Below are 25461 nucleotides of genomic sequence, written 5' to 3'. Positions count from 1 at the left end.
TGTAAAAATTAATAAAATAAAGATGAGAATTGGGATAATTACATGTGATACATAAATGACCACCTCCATTCTTCCACAAGTGGGCATGGGAGAGAAACAGAATGCAGAAAAGATTATAAAAAAACAAGTGCTGAAGTCACAGTTTAGAAAACAGTGTTGTACAATTTTGTTGTACCCTAAATGCAGAGTTTCAGATTGTATTTTACAATGTGGATGCCACATTCAATCTTGCTATTTACATTTGACTATGTTTTCAACCAAGGATAATATTAGCATCAGTTACCACCCTGAAAATGTATTTCATAGGACTAGATGCAATTCATGCAATAAACATACAATAAGATTATTTCTAATGCAGTGCTGTGATGAAGTATTATTGTCTACAGTTTAACTTAATCTGATCTAATCCTTCTCTCATTTATATCACAGCATCTGATTTCATTAATTTTTGGTGAAGAGAAGCTTTGAAGTATTTTACATGCAAATGTTTTACTCTAAAGAGTGATTTTGTAAAAATGGCATTTTCTTTCTCAACACATCTGCCTTTTTTTGGGTGTATTCTGTCACATCAGCTAACATTAATGCCAAAATAAGTGGTACTGGTTTTCTCATGTTATCCCTACTGAGGTAAAAGATGAAAGAGAATGTGCAGGATTCTGCTCCACAGACATCAACAGAAATGTCAATTAATTCAGATATACCTGGGCACATCCAGTTGCCCCCATGGAATTTCATTAACTGTGACAGTGATTTTCAACTACAGTGCTGCAGCACCATGGGATTCCATGACATACTTACAAGACAGCCATGGGGTACTGCACAATATTGCACTGGTACATGTTCAAACACCTACACAATTCATGAGACACATTCAGAGGCCGTGTCCAGACAAGCGCAGACATGCTGTATGTGGTGCCGCGGACCACCTGCACCACACATACAGGCATTTCCCATGCTGCTAATTTGCAGTATGGAGGGGGTGGGGGGAGGTGTCTTTTAAAAAAACCTGCACCTTAAAAAAGCAGGGTGGTTCACATGCAGCAGTGTGTGCTGCCTGAAACTGGAGCCTGACTGGCTAGACCCATATTCCAGCTGCCAGCCAGGCTCCAGGCTGCTGGATCACTATGGCTGCAGTCTCTGGAGCTCCTCAGGACCCCAGGTATGGCCACTGGAGGCAGCCCACGTGCTGGCCCGAGCCTCCCCTATCGTACCTGGTGCAATGTACCACATGCCAGAGCACACGTGCATGGGCATTTCCCAGGAACAAGCAGCAGTGGCACAAAGCCACAGCCATTTGTCCCTAGGGAAACTAATGTTCCCACTTGTGGGGATGCACCCAGAGATTTCAAACAGTAATCTATAGTGTCAAAACATTCTGACGTATTATGATCTTTTTAAGTTTTTTACCACAGAAGAACTGCTCTGTTTTTCTGTGGTCAAAAAATGAGAGAAAGCTAAGAGCTGGCATTTTCTGAGGGGTGCCTTCAGCCTAACAAGAGGTGCCTTGAATCTAAAAAGTTTGAGAACCACTGACAAAAAACCCTATTTGATTCTCCAAGAGATATTGGGGAGTGGGCAGTTAGGGGGGGGGGAAATCTGTCCATTGAAAAAAAATCTATTTGATGTCAATATACATGGGATCCCCACAATGCCAGTTTCAGAATCACCTTTCAGAGTAATGCCGTATTTTAACCATAATTAATTTATTGTAAAATCCCCACAGAATCCATTAAAAGTACTTATAGTTTCTTTCAATCTGCTACTCTGCCAAGGGAATTTTTAAATAATACATTTTTTTTGTGTGAAATATGCCAGTTTTTGTGGAGTAAGCCAGAAATCAGCCTTCCTTGCTTGCCCTGCTTGAGTATATTATTAATAGGAACTGTTTTCACTTGCTACTGATAGCATTTTTTCACTAGTCATTCATTTAATAAAATAAAGCACCATTGGCCTGGCTTCCTGAAGCCATGTGGCCAATATGAATACAGCAGTATTTGCCAAGTTAATAAAGACACTGGCAGTAAAAGATGATGATTTTTGGTTGCGTTTTTAAAAGGTAATAGAAGTACAAAAACTAAAGAACATGAGAAAATATTTGTTAGTGAGTAAGAATGGAGAGAGGAGAGGAGAGGAGAGGAGAGGAGAGGAGAAAGAGTTAATTATCCTTTACCTTTCTTAGTTTCCATTCCAGGTCCCAGGCCAGAAGTTGTACTTGGTCTAAGTTCAGAACTACTCTGAGGAGTCACACTTGCTTTGGCATTATTAGCTTTTCCTTTCCTATCGTTCTTTGAGGTGTCATTTGGTACATCAGCTATATCACTCTGGAAGAAGCATGAACACTTGTTAAGGATCAACATCAATATTATTTTTTTCTTGCAAAATATGGGAGGGAGAAAATTAACTCATTTGCTTTAAAGTAAAATAGCCTGCATACTTGCTAATACTTCTAGAAAAATGATACTCAAATGGAGACTTTGTAACCTCTTTTAACTGAAATATATTACAACACAGCTCCTTTCTAATTTCAGATACATGAATGTGCTGCTATGACCCATAAAAAATCATGACTGCATGAAATGCAGTGAAGGCTATTTCAATACATTTCTCTACACATGCCCATGTACTTAAAAGTATATTAGGCTTATATCTGAAGACAGATACTAACTGAATAAGCTGCATTAATGACCAATTTATCCAAGGATCAACTGACCACTCTTGCCATATTTTTGCTAAGGTCTGCCCTGTTTTTTGCATCCTCCATTATAAGAAGCTGTTATAGGATGAATGCAAATAATTCTGGGTATGTTAATTTCTACTTACAGTTTCAATACCCATAGCTCTCATCTGGTCTGCTCTTTTTTCTGTGATAGATAAAAATTTCTTTGGATCTGACAAAGCATCCACAATATCTGAAAGATAATTATATTTTTATCAGCTTTTCACTTTTTAAAGACAGACTTAAAAGGGTCAATGTGTATTACTGTTGCATGCTCCACAGTCCTCAACACTGGGCCAACTGGGTAATCTTGGTAGAGGATTCTGGAAGCTTTGTATGGGCCTGGACAGACCAAATGCTTAAATGGGTGCAACTGGTTTATGCCAGTTTAAAAAGGCACTGGACAGACCCCTTAACCTGGGTAACTTCACTCAGTTCAATGGAAGATTGGCCTGAAAGAATCAAGAGTCAAACATTACTGGTGTAAGCTACACCAGTTCAGTTTTTGCCTGTGTACACCCACACCAGGGTAGCCATTTGATGGAAACAAGCAGGCTTCTGCCTGCTCCTGTACCAGTAGCACTAGTAGTGAGGTATAGCAACAGTCACCTACTGTGCTAGCTAACTCAGGATAGCTGAACATCTATCCATTCCTAACCCCAGTGTAATATACATCAGTACATAAGAACAGCCATACTGGGTCAGGTCCATGGTCCATCTAGCCCAGTATCCTGTCTCTGACAAGTAGCTGGAATGGATGTTTTAGAGGGAGAGCATATGAACATGGTATATATTGATCGACTGATCCCCTGCTACAACCTCCCTGGCACTCTCCATCAACAAATATTATAATTATAAAAAAACCTACATCCCTGACTGTCGTTCTCTTTAATAGCTATTAATGATCTATCATCCATGAATGTGTCCCTTTCTGAACCAGGCTATACTATCTGCCTCTACAACCTCCTGTGGAGTTCTGTAACTTCACAGATTCATAGATTGTAAGGCCGGAAGGGACTCAGAAGATCATTGTGTCCAGCCCCCTGCACCAAGCAGGAAAGATAACTGGGGGTCAGGTGACCCCAGCAAGGTGACTGTCTAGTCTCTTCTAGTTAACCATGGGTTGCATAAAAAGTACTTTATCTTGTTAGTGTGACACCTGTCTCCTGGTAATTTCAATGGATGCCCCCTGGTTCTAGTATCCTGGGACATGGTGAATAACAGTTCCCTACTCGCTTTGTCCATACCCTTCCTGATTAGACTGCTATCATATCCCTTTTCAGGCTTCTTTCCAAACTGAAAAGACCTGGCCTTCTTAGGCTCTCCTGGTATGGTGGTTGTTCCATACCCTTGATCATCTTGGTTGCCCTTTCCTAATTCCACTACATACTTATTGAGTTGTGGAGACCGAATTGCATGGTATAGAAAACCCCTGTAAATTACACCAGAGTTTGTCCATTCCCTACTTTTGTATTCCCTTCCATGTAGAGAAGATGGGTAGGGAGGGGGGAAAGGGAATGAATTTTCATTGCCATTGTACATATCTGCCCAGCATCCCCCATGATACAAACAGGTTAATTTGTCTTCCAAGATAACCACTGTTTTGTCTAATCCACTAGGCACATTAGCCATCATATCAGTTCTCCCGCTGTAGCTCCCCCCCTCACAAAGATTCATATTTTCTGCAAGCACAGTTTTATCTACCTGTTTAAATGAACCCAATTACTGCAGTATCTGAATACATATATCAGGAACATTAATCCATTTGCAGTTACAACATTCCAACTATGCAAGTAAGGATTATTCCTTGTTTATCAGTGGAAAATTTGGGCACAAAATGACTGATGACACAATCCAAAGATTACTGTAGTTAATGGACAGATCTCATAGACCGTGGCAAGCTTTGGATCGAGGCTTAAGTCACTTGTGGAAGGTCCTACAGAAAGTTGGCAGCAATAAACAGAATCTCCTGAGCTCCGGTTCACTATATTAACTACAAGGTTGGCTGTACTCTTTGAAGTCACATGCAGTACTTAGTCTCTCAGTTGCCTAGGATCAGGTTTATCAACTTTCCTGCAGTGTTGGGATATTTGATGTAGTTCATAGGTGAAGTCAAATGTTTGTTGTACATAGCTGACTAGAACAACAATGCAAATAACATCCTTTTCCCTCTAGTGCCTAACCTATGGCAAGTGACAGCCTGCTGTTTCTACTAGGGCCATGTGAAGCTTCAGGTGGTGATTTGATTCGGAGGAGATTCGCCCCGATTCGGTGGCCGAATCTCCAAATCCGAATCAAATCAGGGGACCAATTAAACGGTCCAAATTGATTCAAAGCTCTCTGAATCTTCAGAAAAGATTAGGAGAGCTTTGACGATTCAGGCAGTCCCCGGTGGCTGCAGCAGGGGGCTGCAGCCGGACTCTGAGCTGGTAAGTACTAGGGGCGGGGGAGGGGACAATGGGGGCACAGCAGCCAAATCTCCAAATCAGATTCAGCTGAATTGAATTGGGACAGTGATTCAAATCACCGAATCGAATCACTGTTCCCCAAATAAGCCGAATCCAAAGCGAATACTAGCCACTTCACACAGGCCTAGTTTCTAACTCTCAGTGAGGCAAGTATTGAATGTGGAGCATGACAAGCAACAAAGGCCCTGAAAGTTTGCAAACAAACAAATTATTTAGGGCCTGTATGCCAGGGCTTCTGCTTCTACTTTCATCAAAGCCCTGCTGGCTTTGGCACATGACAAAGGAATCCCTTCCCTTTCACTGATTTTCAGTTGTTTGAAACCTTAGATGGAATCAAGGTGAACCTTAGATGGTTCTGTTAGTGAAAAGAAGACTAGGACCCCCTATCTCCATCACTAACCTAGAAATATTGCTTTTGTGAAGAACATTCCCTATCCCGTCCTCTTCATCTGTACTGAGGAGGGACACAGACATTCAGAGAGGGGAGGAAGCACACTTATATCCCTTTCACTAAGCGGCTTTGTTCACTGGGAAGAGACAAGGCTATGAAATAACTCTGCAAGCGTTAATGACTCACCAGTCTTACTCCTACTGAACTACTGTCCAGGATTTGTCTTCAAGGACAGACATTATACTAGGTGCAGATTTCCAGATTAATGTTTTGCTAGTTCCTTCTCACTTCTATGTCAAAAGAACTTAATAAAAACCCTTCCTTTTCCTAGAAACACCCAAACTATGAGTACCTTACACTTTCTAATCATGCCCCATGGTATAAGCAACAATAGCTGTGACTCTCTTAACAGTCATGAAAAAAATCAAGCTTATCATATATAATCTTTTAAGCGGGTACTTAAATCATTAAACAGGTTTTGGCAATTTAGGCTCTCAATATACAGATGGCTTCAGCTGTAATCTCAGTTATTCCTGGATAAATCATGCACAATGCCAATAAAGTCAATAAAAGCTCATCAAAGTTCAGAATAAGGTAGGTCATCCACCATGAGAAATACTATGTTGATTTAGTACCTACAGTAATAATGCATTCAGAGTCAGAAGCAGTGACCTGCTTTAGTGATCCCTGGGCATGTCTACACATGTGCCCTTTAGTACTTGCTTCAGCAGTCCTGGTGGTGCTCAGGTCGTTTCCAACCCTACTGCACAGTAGCAAGAGCATCATGGTTCATGCCTGCCACTGCTATGTCATCGCAGTGATGAGCTAAGCTGCTCACTATGGTGATGTAACATCTCATGTAGATGCACCCCCTATGTAGGTAATCTCAGCAGTAGCATCCAGAGCTCTTGTATATTGCAAAACACCACCAGGTACAGGTCGAAAGAGCCCCTGTAAACATTGCTGTAAACAGAATGATCATTTTAAGGATGGTGAACCTGCATTATAAGGAAGGAGTTAATAATCTGTTCATGACATAAAATAGCTGAATTGCAATTAATAATTTACTATTCCTTTGCTACAGATGAAAAGACTGTGAGACTCCAGTTGAAGGACTATTAAATAGAAATTGGGCATACATTCATTCTTCTTGTCTAAAAGCTATGCCTTGTTTCAACCATGTATTAATTAATTTATTATACAATATTTTTAGGAATAATAAAGGAAAGCTATTGTCATATCTGTTATGGGAGTCACAAAAGACATTCTTATTATTTGGGGTGGGGGGAAGAATGTGAAAAACTGCTTGAAGGAAAATGCAACAAAACCTTCTCACATGTTTGCAGGGGAATAGTGAGCTCTATACAACACCACGACCCCAAAAGAACTCTCCTTTTGGCATGCAAGTAGCACTAATGTAGCTACATTTAGCTGTGTAAGTGGCATTTTGCGTCAGGTATTCAGACTGCTCGATCTTACTCTCCTCTGCCCCAGTGATGCAGAAGCTAGCTAGACCACAGCTGTTTATTCATTTCATCCAATGACTATTAAGTGAAGAAACACTACTGGGGTAGGAGCAGGGCCAGAATTCAAGGCCCTTTCCCTTTCAGAGCAGTGCCTATCTCCCTGAGACACACTCGCTTTGGCTTGCTCTCTTCTGGTCCCACATATTTGTTCCTCTTGGCTGGCAAATAGGCCAGCTTTAATATGAAGATGCCCTTGCAAAGCCCATATGCTGATAGTTCGAACACTTTGGTAGAAAGCAAGACATGCAGGTTATTGTCTCTGGAGCCCTTGGCACATAGTATTTCTGGTGCAACTAACTTAACTGCTCCATAAATAGCAACATGGAAACTGAACACGTGGCATGCCCAAACATTCCCCTGATGCTAATCACCTGATTGTCAGCATCAGGACCTGGGCAGTACTGGGTCCTGATGGAACCTGGTTGGGGGTTGCCCTGGTCCTGATGCCAGCAATCAGGTGATTGTCGGCATCAGGATGTGGGCTTACCAGGACCTGGAACCTTAAAGAGCCTTGCCCTGAAGCCCCTGTTATTTCAGGCACTTTAAAGTGCTGGGTCCTGGTGAGTCTTAGGCCATGGGACAGTACTGGGATCTGGGACAGGATCAGATGGGGACAGCCCTGGGTCCAAACCAGGACTGGGGCTGTCTGGTACTGAATCACAATGCTCAGCTGAGTGTCAAGGTCTGGCATTGCACAGTCCTGGGGGTCCAGGATAAAGCCAGCTCCTACCCAGCTGCCTTGATTGGTGGCTGGGGATAGCTCCAGATCCCAAACCCAGCTTCCCCTGCTCTATCCCCATAGGATGCCAGGCACACACCTGAGGATGGGTGAGCGTCTCTCATTCCCATCCACATGTGCCAGTTTAAAGATGGGCCCAATAAGAACAGTGCGGGTTGGAGGTGCTTTCCTCACCCCTGCTGCACATTCCCCTCTAAAAGATGCCCAGGACTATGCAGTGGAGGATGGGGTAGCTCCCTCATCCCCAGGTGCACCATGGGGGCCTGACCATGTTGTGCTCATAGTGCTCAGGAACAGAAAAAAGTGGGCAGGCGTGCAGCTGGGGCTCTCAGCTCCATGCCCACTTTTTAAGTCTGGGGCACTGTGAGCACAACATCAGGGAAAGGCATTTAAAAGCAGGTGTGCAGTTATGATCCCCAGCTGCATGCTGCTTTTTTATGTACCCGAGTGTCTATGGAAGTGGCACCTGAGGAATGGAGAGTTCCTGGCTGCCACTTTCAAGCTTACAGGGAGGCAGTGCAGCCAGACGGCAGGGACCTTCTCACTCCCCCGCTGCAAGTGTCTTCCCTCCCTGCTCCCCACCCCCGTTCTGACAGCTGGCAGTTGTGCCATTTGGATTTCCCAGAACTGTACAATCTGCCATGCACATGTGGCATGGCAGGTCATGTGATTTGGGAAATGGACCATAGAATTTAATCGGGCCCCAATCATATGACTGTCTTAACACCTGCCAGCAGCTTGGGAGGGTTCTTATCTGTTTTGTAACTTACACAAAACATCTTTCCAGTGTGGAGGAATATCTAAAAATCCATATAAATTAGGAGCATGTGAAGCGGGCTGTATTTGATTTGGATTGGGATTCAGCCTGAATCAAGGACAGTGCTTCGATTTGTTGATTTGGATCACTGTCCCTGATTCGATTCGGCCGAATCCGAATCTGAAGATTTGATGCTGATTTGGAGAATTAGCAATTCGACCATAGACATAGCTTTAAATGTTTTTTCTATATACCTTGAGGTAGCAGGCACGGCTTGTGATTGCTGCGATGCCGGGGCACATGGAGCATCCCACAGGAGTTCTCCACGTGCTTGGCCGCAAACCCAGAAGTGGACCGGAAGAAGTTTCAGTCTATTTTCGGGTCCACCAGGGAGCATGTTGGAAGCCCCCCTGCACCCTCCTGGCTTGGCGATCAACCACAGGGAGACCCCGGGTGCCCCCTCCAAACCCAGGAGACGTCAGTCACTGAGCTGGAGGGGGTGCAAGGGGGGGGGTGGTCAGCACGCTCCCTGGGAGACCCAGAAGTGGACCAGAAGTGCTTCTGGTCCACTTCTGGGCCTGCTGCACCCCAGCATCACAGCACTCATGCGCCTCTGCTATCTAGAGGTATGTAGAAAAAACATTTAAAGCTGTCTCTATGTCCAAATCCCTGAATCTTTCCGAATTGATTTGGAGGGATCCAATTTGATTCGGAGAGATTAAAGGGTCTGATCTGATTCAGATTCGGAGATTCGGCCGCTGAATCGGGCTGAATATCTGCTGAATCGAATCAAGGACCGAAGCTTTGCACAGCCCTCATCGAAATGTCCCCAAATGCTTCTCACAGCTAAATTAGCTGCCTAAATTCTACTTACCCACTTGAAGATGGAATTCGATTTGAACCTAAATGTACAGTGTTTCATCTGTAGAGAATACTGTAGTCCAATATGGCAAGCCCATCTTCTGGTTTCTTATCATCAGAGATATACTTTTCTGTGGCCTTTAGATTGTCTCAGTAGTGTTACACATCTCTACTTCTAGGGTGCTTGTAACAAGTCTTGAATTCAGCAAGTCAAAATTTTAATAAAAACTGAACTTTCTTCCATGTGCTGGAATTCTGTGTCATATTATACTACATGCTTGGTTTTCCTTGCTTATCTAGCTAGCAACCAATCTTAAACTTGATTTATAGAAGCTGATATTATGTTACAAACTATCTTCTTTTAGGATTTACTGACTGCAAAAATAGATCTCTGCTTATAAGTTAGACCTAGTAGTTCCATAGATTGTAAAGAATTAACTCCGTAACTCCATAAAGAAGATGGAGAAAACTTTTTCTCTGTGGCTGTAGGGAACAGGATGAAGCCTCAAATTGCAGCAGAGGAAATGTAGGCTGCAGATTAGGAAGAACTTTCTGACTATGAGGATGGTCAAGCACTGGAACCTAGAGAAATTGTGGAATCTCCATCCCTGGAAATTTTCAAGAGCAGATTAGCCAGAGATACACTGGGATGGTTTAAAGAGAGGTAGTTTAGTCAGATCAGACAGATACTTAGCTGGGATAGTTGAATCAGGAATGATCCTGCTTTGAGCATGGGACTCGACTACACGACCTCATCACATCCCCTCTTCTACTTTCCTATGCTCCTATGAACTGTAGGTATCTGATGCTCATCTCTTTAAACTTTTATTTAATGCAATATTGTACATCTAACCTTAAGTTTGATATACTAAAATGTAATTGTTTCACTTATCTGAATGGACTTAACGATGCAAATGCATTTTCAGCTGGTGTTTTCCAAAGGGATTTGGAAAATTGGGAAGGCACTATTCAGTTATTGCAAAAATTACTAGTTAAGATGCTACTGACAAAGTTAAGGTAGAAATGCAGACAACAGTTCAGGAAAATACAGAAAGTACATGCAAATTTTGGGGACTGCTTTGTAATCTTTATTCATGGAAGTTTCTCAATGAAATCAGTAGAAGTTTTGCTCAGTTAACGAATAAAGTAGCTGACTCTCTGTTCTTAGCACCTACTGGTGCATCTACATATGCTATTAGCATGGAATAATAAACTCTAGTGAATATTGTACCGGAGGTTTTTTGCTCCCTGGCACTATGTTTACACATGCGCCCAGGACAGCATCATGTTCAGCGGAGGCAGAGAAGCCCTAGCAAGTAGGGAACCAAAAGGGGCAGTCTGCCAGCCCAGGGCTGCTTTGACCCAGCTCAATGTGTTGCAGAAGGGCTGGCTGGGACACAAGGGTGCTCCAGTGTGGGACTAGCCGGCAGGCAGTCCCCCATACGGAAGCACCCTTGCGCCCTAGCCAGCCCCATCAGTGTCTACACATGTGTTACTGTGCACTCTGCCATAGTTAGTACTTATTTTTACTTGTATTTGCAACTACTAACCTGCAGCAGAGTTAGTTTCTTGTAACCTAATGGGGCTGTGAGTGTAGACATTGAAACTTTACTGTGGAGCTAATTAGGCAGCTCTGCAGTAAACGTCTTATGTAGATGCACCCACTGATCCATATGTGAAAGTATTTTGTGCCAATATGGAAATGGCAATACATAATGGCTTTCACCTGCGTAGCTCTTGTTATCTACCCAAAACAGACTGCCTCCAATAGCCATTCTCCCCAACCAACTGGTATCCTCTCTCATACTCAGCTGTATTTCACACAGATTTAGAATGGACAGAAATTCTTCCCAAGCACAGACTAGCCCTGAAACCCTAATATTTTCCATTTCCCTAAGTTGCCTTTCCTATCCTGGGATTCTACCCTTCAATGAAAAACCATGACTGAAACCATGACACTGTATTTGAAAACTGGACTTCGCTATCATGAACTTCTAAGTACAAAATAAACAAATATGCATGGGAAGCTGAAAACTCCGCAAAGTGTGTTACTAATCACATAGGCACCTCAAAGGCTCAGCATTTCCATTGCTGGTAAATAAGTCACCACTCTCTATCACTTGTCTTGGGGGTTGGAGTGGCATGGTCCCTAAGGCCCAGGGATAACAGCCTAGGTCACAAGGCCATAGCAGATGCACTCATGGCAAACCCCTGATTCCAAAGAATTTGTGAATTCTTAATACCTTGCTCAATACCTTGTCACAAGGACATGAAAAAGGAAAAGATCACTTGTCCTCTGCTTATGTTTTTTTAATGTAATCTTTTCTTTTTTTTCTTTAATTTAAGTAAGATAACTGGATGCTTACAAAATTTTAAAGTTATGAATTTAAAAAAATGTAACCTTGGAAAATAGGCCTTGTAGATAGAAGATCCCAACCACTGCTATATATAGTACTGCTTTCTTAGGAACTGTATTTATTATAAAAGTTTGGAATCTGTTGCTTCATTTTGCATTTATTCATGCAAGTACTGTGGAGCATAGATGAACTGCAACAGATGGACCATGTAAAATTAGCAAATCACAAAAAGCAAATCATGCATCTTTTTCACTGTATCATGGAACTACTGTTTTAATTCTTATTTGAAGCAAGACAAGTTCCTCAGTCTTACACCTATAGGTAAAGTAACTGAACAAACTAAGGTATAAATTATGTTAATACTTTGCCAAAACAATGGACATATTGCTGGTATTTCCTAGAACAAGGTGAAGTACTGAACAGTAGGTAAGTACCTAAAAAAACCCACCAGTAAATTTAATATTAACGAGACCATTTGAATGTCAAAAGAAACATCTCAGAGTCTCTGCTTTGTTCATGACTACTGCTGTACCAACACAAAAAAGACAGCACAGTATGTATACATCAAAATAACCTTGTTTGGTTCCCATCAGTGGGAGGTCCATTTTCCCTATGCTGACAATAGGGTGTTAACTATAGCAGTGATTCTCACCCAGGTTGCTGAACAATGTTAGCACTAGGAGGTGTGCAAGCATGATATGCAAGAGAAACTGAGATAATTCAAACAGAAACCCATAATGTCAAAAAACATTCAGACCTGCAGGGGTCTTTCTGAGTGCTCTGAAAAAGAAGTATTCCTCTATTCTTTTTTTTATCATAAAAAAGCGAGTGAAAACTAAGAGCTGCCATTTTCTGAGCTGTGCCTTGAGTTAAAGAGGGGTGCCTTGAGTTTGAAAAGGTTAAGAATTATTGACGTATACTATTCTTATCCTAATAATATTTCATGTTGATGCTAAAGTCACTTGGGGTAAAAAAACAAAACAAAACAAAATAGAAGAAGTTTTTCTATGTCCTTGCATCTTACAGATAACCCGTAGAAATAATGGTGATATAGAAGACCATCCAATACTGAACTCTGCCCAGATTGCAATTTATAAACTGTTTTTCAAATTATCTTTGTATCTCAGTGCTTCTGTACAGACATCTGTCTCATTTTGGGAAGCACGTGTGTACAGCATAGTTGATAGTTGACAACATAGCTACTTTCTATTATTTTTAACACTACGGGTGCATCTACATATGCCCCCCATGATGCACTTGTTACTGCACCATCATTTAGTACTTGCTTTAGCAGCACATGGTTATTTTTAGCAGCTACATGGCCGTAGCGATGCGCTATATAGCAGGGTAGCTTGTCACTATGGTGATGTAGCATCAGTGTCACAGTTTGTGCCTGCTGATGCTACGTCACTGTAGCGATGAGCTACCTCACAATATCTCATCACTAGGGCAACATAGTGTCTTATGTAGATACACCCAGTGGCTAGTAAATTAAAGCCACGATGTAATTTAAAGTAGCATATGAACCTGGACGAAAAAAACAATCCCAAGTAACTAAAAAGTTCATTAATGTTTTTGTTGCTAAGTATTCACAAGTGCACATTTTCAAAAAACAAGGGTACTTTGAAGAATACTTAAATTACATTCTGTTTACCCAACAAAAACACCTTTAGGTAACTCTTGGGAGCATCATTCCAGCTTCGTTTCTTTTTCCTAATATTTTGTATTTTGAATTCAGAAGGATACAATTTCCTTCATTGCTAATGTTAAAATCTTTGATACAAAACAAAGATAACCAAACAGTGGAGATTCTGTTTTTTGGAGATTGAAAATACAGAATATTTCCAACGGTCCAGACCTATATGTGATCAATTGAATGGTATATTTATATTCTTGCACGGGAAACCCCAAGATTTGCAATGTACTAATGGAACCATTCATCTTACCTCCAAAACCATCAGGCACATAGGTTTTGAGCACAATGTTGCAGAAAACTGTAGGCAGAGATAGTGGTTTGTTGCCTTCATTACGGAGGGAAATGTGCCTGTAACCAGCCTGAAGACCATCAAGAGGTAGGATCCTCTGACCAATCAACTTGTTGTTGTCATCATAAACTGCTATTCTCAAGACAGCAAGATCTGGTAGAATAACCTGAAAAGTCACAGAATGAAGACATTCACTCATCCCCACAATGTGGCAAACTCCCCAAAGCAAGAGATGGAAAAAAATCTGGTTGTCCTTTTCCAGAAGTCAGAATGACAGCCCATTTATACTTCCAGGTTTATACTATTCCCTGTTTTGGGAATGCAAACTCTGTATTTCCAGACAGTGAGTCTTTATGAGAAAAAATACTTTGTTTCCAAATATATATGTGTTTAAACTTTTTTTCTGGAGCTGGGAAATGGTCCTTTCAAGATCTCTTCAGATTGTCAACCTAGCAGTTCTCTATTCTGTCTACTGCTGTTTTATCACTGAAGACTGGTGGCCAGTAAAAGTGGGCAGGAAAATACTACACAAGATGTGGCCTTAATGTGTAGTGGAAAGCAGACATGAGAAGCAAGTAATGCGTGGGTAAAGGAAGATATAGTGACAGAGGGTGCTAGAGTGAAGTTGTTAATAATGGGGTGGGGTGGTGAGAAAGAGAAATATGATCTAAACTCTGCAGCCAAAGGTTGCTTCAGAGATAGGTAATGTTTGCTCCGTGGGAAGGGTTTGGTATGGAGAGAGACGGTGCGTGCATATTAGAAGGTAGGTGGAGGAGAGCACTACACAGTAGGAATCTGAATGCTGGGGGGCCACACTCGCACACAGAGTAAGTACAGGAGAATCTAACAGCTCCCAACCTGGCCAACAAAAGCAACAGTAGAATTTCCCCTCTCTCAGTTGGAGCAAAAAATGCAAACCGGAGACTGGCACTCAGAAAAGTGAGACTGGGAGTGTTAAGTCCCAGCCTACCTAAGTTGCAAGCTAAAGAGAGAGAGAGACAAAGGAAAAAGGGTGAGGGACAAAGAAAGGAAAGGGATAAGGAGGATCTGGCTCACATGTGAATCCATAGTGACTTAAGTAATACAGCCAAAATTTTCCTTTTTCTCTTCACCTGCCTCAGTGGCCTGAGACCTAGGCCTGAAACTCAAGACAGAAAATAAAATGGATTTACTTTTCCTGGCTGCCTTGGACCCACTGTCTTTTAGTGAAACCTTAAAGGTTTAAAATAAGATGATACACTTTCTGCCTCAAAGCATGGTTGAAATAGTTGTGGACATCAAATTTAATCTTGCCCTTTTAAATTCAGACTGAGTGATCCGAGTTGAGCATCATCAACACACCTTTCCAAAGCAACAGCCCGTGACAACAGAATGACAACACAAAACTTGGGTTAGAATGGCGGAAACTTTATTTTACTACAAAACAGAATCACAACCAAACAGAAGTCATGTGATATCTGCTGGCAATGCCCCCATGAGAGAAGCACCAGGCCCCAGAAAAAGCCAATTTACACAACAGGTAAAATTTTCCTGTTGTGCCAATAAGCCAGTAAACCATTCACAGGGTGAGCAACTGTAGCATATCATATACATCTCCCTGCTCATTACTAGCAATGGTTGCTTAGTGCCAAGCCTTTAGCTGTTGACTAATATCCTCTGCTATGGTAAGGGAAGGTGCCAAGGAAAATATAGTCTCTTGATAGATTACTCATACCATACCATACTTACAATATAAGTTACTATGGAAACAGGGGGGAAATAATTGTTTACTGCATGGCTGGGAAGAAAGAAATCAGAGGAAACAGACATTGTCTTTGGCTAAAGACTGCCCAGGATATGCTGAAAGTTTTCTTTTGCCCAATGCCTATAGATGAAAGCACTTCAGTTTAACCTACCCCTTGCTCCCCACCCACTCAGGATGTTATTTAAGCATGTAATTTACAACTTATAGATGCTTTACTGAACTGGGATCTCATTAACACAGTACTAGGGCAAATCACCTCCCAGGATATCAGAGTCCAGAAAAGGTCCTTGTGTTCATTTCAGTTTTTTGTAAGCATTTGTTACCCTATAAGGGAAGCAGATTTTCCACGTCACATGTTATACATATAGAATGGTACAACCACCAGGCAAAACCTGTCACTAAAGTAGGACCAGCAATAATGCTGGGGGACGACAGAACAGGTGAAAGAGTAACAGACGTTATATCAAAGACAGCACTGTTCACGCATGTATTCTGGATGCGACTCCGGTTGACAAAAATAAAAATAAAAAATAGATAAAGACTGAGAGAGGAAAACTGAACATTGGCAATGAGGACTGTGATCTCTTTGTTCAGATTCACCATACAATAGCAAGAAAAAAATTCTCTTTTTAGAAAAAAAAAAAGTACATGATGCACACGGTTACAGGAGGAGGGAGCTGGTGACATGTCTGAGGAACACAGCACCCTTTTCCATGTAATCACATTGACCTTAGCTTTGGATGCAGCATCTCACCTGCCCTCTGGGCTGAAGGAACAGTGCAAGATAGCCACTGCCAGGGCAGGGAAGAAGATATCTCCAAGGAATGTTGGTATCCACCAGCTTGAGCACATTCTGAGCAGACTGCATACCTGGAACACAGGCATTGCCCCAGAGGAGATGGGTTCCTCCAAAAGGGAGGAAGAAGCAAAAACAGAGGGAAAAAGCCAAACAGAAAAAAATAATAATCATGTGACAGCTACAGAGGTTATTGGTTAAAGAACCAAACCAAACCAAACTAAAAAAAAAATTAATTCACCTTTCACAGTTTACAGGTTAACTGAGGTAAGCCCAGGCTCTAGAAATCATGGATCTGAGCCTGCAAACACCTTTAGATAGGAGTGGTCCTTATTCATATGAGCCGTCCCAGTGAAGCAAAGGACTGGCTCATGTGAGCAAGGAATCCTCATATGGGAAAAGGTTTGCAAGAACAGTCTTTCCAGCACTAAAATGGACTTGCAAAATATCCTACCTTTCGAAATACAAATGATTCTTCATTGTAAACAGGATTCAGCCCGTTGTTCATCACCATGCGTGTTCGAAATTCTTTCCGTATAGTATCCGTAGGCAACCCATACATATCCACTTCTACATACGTACCAATTTTTTTGTCGGATAAGAACTGACCAGATATCACCTGCAAAAGAAAATGGGAAAGAAAGGAAATGAATATATTTCTTATCTAAAGAAAATAACAATAGAAAATACTCAGAACTTCATGAAAAGTCAAAAAGCAAGGTTTTTATTAAGCTACCATACTTAGATAAAGGCCCTGTGTAGAGTAGATATATTCATTTAATAATGTAATGATAGTAAATGTCATGGTTTTTTGTAAATAAAGAGCATTTCTTTGAGGCCATTATATATAATTATAATTAGATGGGGTTTACATAGGGCATAAATCAGTCATGAATTTCTTCTATTTTAAACAGGTTAGGACATAGGACACCTTTTAAAATTAGATTCCATTAGAAAATTGGTTATTTGTATGAGTAATAAATGAACCATGTCTTTTCTGATGGGCTTTATATTTTATGCTGAATATTAATGTTAATAAAACAGAGAGGCCAAGGGTACATATATATTAATAATAATGCGTGGAAAAATAATACAGGTTCCATGATGTTTTTTGCAATAAATAATAATTTTCAAAAAATAATTATCAACATATTGTTTATGCAATAATAAGCATCAGTACAGAATTTAGGTACAGGGCATAAATACTTTGCTGGGTTGTGACCTAACTGTAGAGAATGACTACTGCACACATACACATACACGCATGTGCACATGCACACAAACACACACATACACTTACTAATGTTTAGAAGGTTTTGTAGTGGTTAAGCCACTGGCTTTTAACTCCTGAAGATGTACATGCTTGGGCTACAAGTAGTCTTTCTGGGCCAGATTCTATTCCACCTATTACATTTTTAAGTGGATTGAGGCACATAAGCGAGATTGTGATTCACTCTCTTCAAGTCCCTGAAAATATATGAATACATCACCTTTTGAAACACACTATCATGTCATCCTTAAGCCTGAGTCTCAAAAAAGCAATGAGGAGGAGGAGGACAAACCTACCTTTTGCCTTAACTTTTTAAGGGACTCAAGCCAAGTGTAATAGGCTTGCACTTCAACACCTAAGTCTACTTGTGTGGCTAATAGATGGAATAGAATCTGGTCCTTTCAAGTTTGCCAAATCAAGTAAAAGCAGAGTCGGGACATTTCTGCTTTGCCTTTAAAAATTTCCTTTTTTTAAGGTTGGTAGCTGTTATCTAGAGCAACAGTATAAGATTCAGCTAAACTTCAAAAACCATTTGGGATTTTATGGACTGTACTGCCTCATGGATGACTCAAAAATTCCCAAACCTCCCAAGATCTCTCTGAAAATCTTTTTCCGCTGTAACAGGGAACCCCTGCCTATTACTAGAAAGGGGGAGAGGGGAGGCAGGACTGTAGCTGGAGGCAGGAAGCCTAAGGACAAAAAGGCAACAGGTGTGAGCTACCCAGGAAAATTGAGCTGGGGCTGGAAAAAGGCAGGCTGCTAATAGTGGAATTAACAGTACCTAGGCCCTGGGAGAAGGAGACAGAGTCACATGACAGGAAGGGGGCTGGGCTTGGGAAATATAAGCCCAGCCTCTGGCCATGGAGGGGGCACTCTGGTCCTGACTGCTGCAGTATATGAGCTGGCTACAGTCTGGAGTGAAGCCAGTTCAGAAGAGGTACCTGGTGGCCCAGGGGGGTTCATATTTGTGTTAGGACCAGTTGAGTTGGGGTTTTTTGTTTAAGTTTGACCAGAGGACTGAATGTGGCTATAGGGGGACAGGAGAAGGCCATGGATGGGGGACCCTCCCCATTATCAGGGACAGGAACTAGACCAAAGCTGAGGAGGGTGAGGCTGGCATAGTGAAACTGGAGCCCCAGAAAGGACAGCAGCCAAGTTAGGGCTGATGCCTAGGAGATGGGGTCTCAGAAAGTGGACAAGGGCTGAGGGTTTAGCCAGAGAAAAAGGGGGCAAGGGCTGGAACAGCTGAAGCCCTGACAGGTGCTTGGAGGCCTGAGGGGGTGATCCCTTTGAAGTAGGGGGCACCCTGAGGGAAACACAAATCTGCCCCCCTCGGCATGAGTTGGACCTGGCAGCAAGGACAGACTCGGCAGGCAAAGGAACCAGAAGAGCTACTCCTGGCTCCAGGGACCACCTCTTCAATACACCAAACAGTAACATCAAAGGCATGGCAGACAAAAGACTGGGGGTGTGGTAAGGCTGGAGAAAGCCAGCAGACAGACCCCAAGGGGCACCAGGTGCCAGGGTGGTAGACCCATGTTACATCACCTAACAATCAAACTAGGCATAAAGAAGGGTACTCCATAAATGAAATGCATTTACAATCCCATAGGCACCTTTCTCTCCACTCCTCATGTTCTATAACTCAGTTTTTCACAACTTGTTCTGTAAAGCCTTGTGCTCCTCTCCTTCTGTAGAGCAGTCATAACTGCTGCAAAATCTAATTCCTACATGTACCAAGAATATTCTACACAAATGTTTCCATTACAAAACACCACTGTGCTCTGTAACATCCAGGGAAGCATGCACTAGTCAGGAATGATCCCTACATATTTTTTTTGGTGATGCCTGCTATAAAGCACAAAGAATAGTATGGAATTTAAAATTCAGTGATAATGGATAATAACACACCATTTCTAATTATGCTCCAGACTGCTCAAATTAACACAGATGTCATAAACAGCAATCAAATAACAATAATTTAAACAATTAATGGAACCAGCAAAAACATTTACTGTGAACACTGCATTTCTGCTTCTGTTTAAATATGAGTTTTGATGCATTAAGATGACTTTAGTTTCTATAACTCTATTTTACCTGTACTGAACAAGTTGCAGCAATCACACCATCTACAGGTGTTTCAGAGAAAGGATCAAATGTTCGATCAGGTCGTCGCATAAAATCTGGTTTAAGAAGATACCTTATTTTAAGGGAAAAGAAGAAATGTATCATATATGGATCTTTAAGCTGACATTTTATCAGCTATAAATAATACTGATGCTCGAGCGCTAACCAATGAAATGCTGCAGGACATTAATAAAAGAAAGAAAAGAAAAACTACAGTTGTCTAGTATAAGTGTTCATGTTAATATATAATTATCTGACTGTGGATAGTTTAAATCAGGCATGTAACTCTGGACTTCAAGAAATAAATAAAGTTAGTTACAATCTGATATTTTGAGTTATTTAGTAGTATTAGAACACATCATATCACAGCAAATATTTGTTTTTTATTTTAATCTTTTATGCTCTGCTTGTTAAAACAAAAGTAGTTTAATTCAAAATTGTTTTTTAATTAAGCAATGCACCTCAGAGGCTAGATCTGTATTGAATTTCAGCCTGCAGCTAATTTCTTCATCTTATAAACGTTTGAGGGAAAAAGAGTTGATAATGTTAATGCTGACAGATCCTTAATTATAGCAGTGTGAATGGTCCGGCCATAATATCACTTACAATACGTCCCAGGGGACTATGCACTGGCTCAGCATATCAATGAACCTAATTTGTGCACTGATGAGTAACAAATAAAGATTCCAACTTTAAAATAAAATGGCAGCTGATCTCCAGGAATGCTGAGCTACATACAAAGAGAATTTTCATCCAGAATTGGAAGAAAATGTGCAAATGGAGTTATCCTGCCAATTTATGGCACATTAAGCCTTGTACATACTCTGCTTGCTACATAAAAGCCACATTTCCATCCTAGATTCCACTGAGTATTTCATATCCAATAGGCAGACAGAACCATTTGAGTCATTTACTTTCATCACTAGAAATGTTAATATTTTATTTTTAATCCTAAACATAAGAAAGGAAGCATCAACTGAAGGAGTTGCTTGGATCTCAGCCCTGCTCCATTTTGAAGGGGAAAAAAACAAACACATTAAATTTGACAGTTGCACGGTCATCTTCTAAGAAAACAGCAAACATCTCCATGTGTGTATTTAGTTTTTCCTTGGAACTTAGTCCCACCGTACATGCTGCTTTCTTCTATCTTTAACTATTCATCGTCTATATTGTGGTATTCATTCAAGGCCCCCAAGAGGACTGCTAGGGACCGTATGTTCTCAGAGAAAGAGAAAGTACATGCCTCAAAGAGCTCACAGTAGAAACAAACAGGATAGACAAGAATGGCAGAAGGAAAATATCAGCCCTATTTAAGAAAAATCCCCATTTAAAAAATAATTACCGACAGAAACAAACCCCTCAGGTATAGGAGAGCAATGCACACATGTTTAGAATGAGTGGAGATGGCGACTTGATTCCTCAGTGTTTTCTGGACAATCTGCTCTTTCATGACAAATTAGTGGTTACTGTTACTTGTTTGTGCACAACTCCGTCTCAGTTTCCACTGTGGCCCATAAGCTCAGTGTACACTTCTTGCTTTACCTGCTTTACTTTCTGAAGTCTACAATACAAAAAAAATCTACCCTATCTGTTATGACCAACTAAACTCAGCTTTTTTGTGAACTGTACAGTGAATCTATAACCTGAATCACATACTGAAACAAAGGATTCATAATTAAAAAATGAAGATTAATTAATTCTCCATGTGCTTTGCATGATCTTTACAATTTGTCACACTAGGTCTCTTCTCTTTCATTTAATAAAAATGAGCCTAGTTGCAAAGTATATTCATCACACTAGTAGTTCACAGATGTAAATCAACCCCTGGAATTCTGCTCATTTCTATTCTTCACCCAGCATCCCATTTTTCTTTTGTAACACATAATTAATAGTGACAAAGTTTTAATAAAACCAAAGAATGGTGTTCTGATACATAGTGACAACAGTTTAAATCACATTACTCACCCGCATGATCCATTATATTCAAATTTTCCCTGATTCAATTGCATTGCTAAATCTGCCAAGAAACAAAAATAATTTAGTATCTTGTCTCTCTGAATAATGCAGATCTTGAACAGATGTCCTAGGAAGAGAAACCATGCTGCACCTTTTTGTCCAGAATAACTAGTTTAACTAAGGGGACATCTCTGAAGTCAGTAATAAAACTTCCAATTAGTTTACAAATGCTAAAGTCTTTATCAAACCAGCTGCAGTCAAAGCCACATTTTTAATAAAAATATGCTTTATTCAGCAAGGGATGCCACCTCCATCCTGCCACATCAAAAAGATTCAAGGGTCTGCCTGAATGGACTTTAAGGATTAGGGTCACAGAAACTAGAGGAAATATTTTCAGCTCAGAAAAATCACCCACAAGCCTCTGAGTTTATTCTACTTGGGTATTTGGGCCTATCTAAACAGATGCAGTAAACATGTAAAAATAAAACAAAAACAAACATTTACAAATACAAACATTTTCCTTCAACCTTCTAATTCTGCACTTTGCTCCTGTTTTTAATGCAAAGTCTGGTTTCCTCTTTCCCAGTGGATTTAGAAATTCTGGTTCTCAAAGCAGCTTAAGCCTTTGTTTAGGCTCTCTAGAATATTCATAAGAAACAAAACTCAATTGCTTGTTATGAAGAACAATGGGATTTTGAATACATGCATCCTAGCCATTCATTTCTTTACTTGGCAGCCTCAAAGCATCATTGACCTTTTAAAGTTTACTTAGTGGATTGTCTTCTATTGTAATCAATAATCCTCTCTCATTTTATAGCAGAATAATGATTTTAGGAAAGAAATAGCCAAGAATGCCACACAGGGGATGGGAACAATATGTAGAAGACAGGGGCAGTGTTAGGGAAAAAGCTGAAGATCACACTGCTGACTCTGTCCCCCTTCAGGAATGATTTATAAGCAACTTTTAGAGACTTTTCAGCACTGCTTTCTCCAGTCTTTCTCAGTGAGAAATGAATGATGGAAGTGATACAGAGCTTTATGGAAGACGAAAAATGGGTATGATCATTAGGATGGTCTTGAGCACTAAGGACACCATCAGACAGAATGAAAAATGACCAAAGCTGTGCTGTAGGTTGGAGGAAAGCATGGAGGAATACATCTGATACATGCAGCTGAAGACATTTCTAGATTCAGTTAGGCTAACAATTATTTACATTTTCTCTGGCCCAAAAAATCAAGTCAGCTCTGTGCTCTGCCTAGTGGAGAGCTATTTAAACTCTCCATCTGTATGCCTGTTGCCAACCAAAGAGGCAGGCTCTCTTATCTCATTCCCCAATATCTACTGATTAAGACATGGAGCTGATAAGCAATTATTGCTTTTCCTGTATTTTTGTGTGTTCCTCCTATGTAACATTTTCTTGGGAAGCCAGGTGCCTGACTGGAGACAAATTGACTTTTGTAAAGAGGAATTTTGTAGGGGGCTGTAACTAATGTCTCTCTGACTAACTTTACATATATTTCAGCATTTAAAATACTATGTTGATTATGTTTGCAAAGAAAGGGGACTGAATATGCTTCCGTGCTTTTTTTTTAATTGTTCCTTTTTTATGCCTCCATGATCCTCCACACATTAGATTATTCAGCCATATGTCTCCTTCCTCAAAAAATGCTACGAGCAAATCTATGGCATCTGTTTGAGAGTTACTGCCTAAGTCTTTCTTCAGAATTTAGGTTCACTGGACAGCACCGCCTACCTGGGGTCTGATAGTTCAGTGAGACCATCTGGCAGCCAGCGTTCCAGAAAATTTGAGGCATGTAATTACTGGAATCCACTCGGCCTCCCTTGGGGTATATCCGACTCATTTGTCGTTTATTATAACTGTGTAACTCGTTAAAGGAAAACAAAATGAAAACAACATAGAGACTTATCATTATTTCTTTATTTTTATATCTTTTATGCTGTATCTTACGATGCATTTCCTATGCTACCGTGTAGCTAGAATATACTGTAAAATCAGAACCAGATCTGTCTAGTTTATTGGTAGCATTAGCAGAGGTCCACTGGCTAATCAAAAACAGTATTGTTCTTTAGCATACCACTGTCAGCATAAGGATACTTCACAAATTCAATTGCATGAGTCTTCAAATACCCAAGTCCAACTGATTCATTAAAAGAGGACATGTTGTGATGAATATTGCGTTCTAGAAAGAAAAGCAGTAAAATCCATTTTAAGATATAGTGATAATTTTGCAAAATACAAAACCATTAATTAAAACAATAGCATTATACACAATATAATGCTGATATTTCTCAGTTTCCATCTCTGTACTCCATATTATAGAACAAAATTATACTTGAGATAATCTTAACTAGTTCAAAGTTGTCACTTCTTCATTCTGGCAAGCCAAAATAATTTGAAAAAGTTGCAATTAATTTAAGAGCAAGACATATATCACTAGATAAGAGAAAGCAATATGGTAAATGCTTTAGAGTGAAATATATATCACAATAAGCAGACAGTTGACTTTTATGCCAATTGCATCTATTCTACTTTTATAACAGAAAAAAAAAGACAATCTAATGGAAAGGGGTTACACTACACAGTGATTTTTTGTAATGAAGTTCCATATGTTAACTTAAAATGCTCCTTGTAATCCAGTGCCTCCATGTGGATGACAAATAGAATAACACTAATCTTCAATATAAAATTAATCTGCTATGTAAATACCATGCAAATGACACTTACTAAACCAGTGGTGCTTGAAACACATTCTAAAAGTAGGGAATTTGTAATTTATGTTAAAACAAGTTAAGGAAACAAAAGCAGACAAATATTTTTTTTATTTCATTTAACCTTGTATGTTACCTTCTGCTACATCGAAACCTTGAAACTTTACAGGCTGTGCGTAGTTGACCATTATCGATAAGTAAGGATGTATATTGGTTGTGGCACCTACATATTTGTAAGATGCCATCCATGCTTGTTCATCTTCAACAGTTACCACACCCTGAAATCATATTAAAAAGAATACCCATTAATTGCTTTTCTTTTTTTTTTTTTGCAGCAGGTGGAATTTTCAACAAGTTATACAGAAATATACTTGCATCTCCAGAAATTAAAATAAAACCTAACAACAGATTGGGAAGTTTGGCGTGGAACATTAGGATCAGTGATTATGCTGTTATATGAGTGGGACACTCATTCACGTTAATGGTCACTGTATGAGGCCTGATGGCAGAAGAGACTACTAGCAGATCAGATGACAGTAAAACATTTGAAGGCAGAATTAATGTCAAAGGGGGCAAAATAATGCTGTGGGATAATGCCATGATTTCATCAAATAAAACCCTAACTTTTTCAATTGAACATAAATTATGGCAGGGATGAATTGTGGGGCTAGTCCAAGCCTTATTTCAAATGCAACTTTGTCCTCAAGACTGAATTTGGTGCAATCAATATTCTTTACCAATAAGACCAAGACTCAGGGGGTCAGAATCTCAGCAGAGAGGCTGAGGTTCCTAAGGCTTACAGTTACAGAGAGGTGTGCCAAGCCTGAACAGTGAAAGAAATGCCTTTTGCTCATGCAGACAGAGAGGCAATACCTTAATAGAAAGAGCCATAAAACGATTCTTATTGGTATCTAATCTGATACAGATTTGAAATTAGAATGATCTCTCATGGGATTCTGTTGTCCAAAAACATTACATCAATTGGTTTGGCACAAAAGTCTTGGAAGCTGACATAGTGTGTCCTCTTTCCTGACTTA

General features: G+C 40.3%; 1 protein-coding gene across 11 annotated transcripts in view; it reads right to left on the bottom strand.

Moving 5' to 3' along the window:
- The window catches only part of PLCB4 (phospholipase C beta 4), a 361997-nt gene that overhangs the window by 52338 nt on the left and 284198 nt on the right, over nucleotides 1-25461 (bottom strand). For all 11 annotated transcript variants that reach the window (XR_003093691.1, XR_003093694.1, XM_025202256.1 and 8 more), the window contains 9 exons: nucleotides 24561-24702; nucleotides 23811-23895; nucleotides 23448-23572; nucleotides 21703-21754; nucleotides 19708-19810; nucleotides 16795-16959; nucleotides 13762-13966; nucleotides 2821-2909; nucleotides 2171-2321 (listed from right to left, as the gene is read on the bottom strand). Coding sequence is in view for 9 of the 11 variants with exons in the window: in XM_025202256.1 (XP_025058041.1) it covers nucleotides 2171-2321; nucleotides 2821-2909; nucleotides 13762-13966; nucleotides 16795-16959; nucleotides 19708-19810; nucleotides 21703-21754; nucleotides 23448-23572; nucleotides 23811-23895; nucleotides 24561-24702 (1117 nt within the window). In the remaining 2 variants the exon portion in view is untranslated. The remainder of the gene's footprint in view (nucleotides 1-2170; nucleotides 2322-2820; nucleotides 2910-13761; nucleotides 13967-16794; nucleotides 16960-19707; nucleotides 19811-21702; nucleotides 21755-23447; nucleotides 23573-23810; nucleotides 23896-24560; nucleotides 24703-25461) is intronic.

The sequence above is a fragment of the Alligator sinensis genome, unplaced genomic scaffold (genome assembly GCF_000455745.1).
Source record: "Alligator sinensis unplaced genomic scaffold, ASM45574v1 scaffold140_1, whole genome shotgun sequence".
Taxonomy (NCBI): domain Eukaryota; kingdom Metazoa; phylum Chordata; order Crocodylia; family Alligatoridae; genus Alligator; species Alligator sinensis.
The sequence above is the reverse complement of the archived record's forward strand: the minus strand, read 5'-3'. Positions and strand labels throughout refer to the sequence as shown.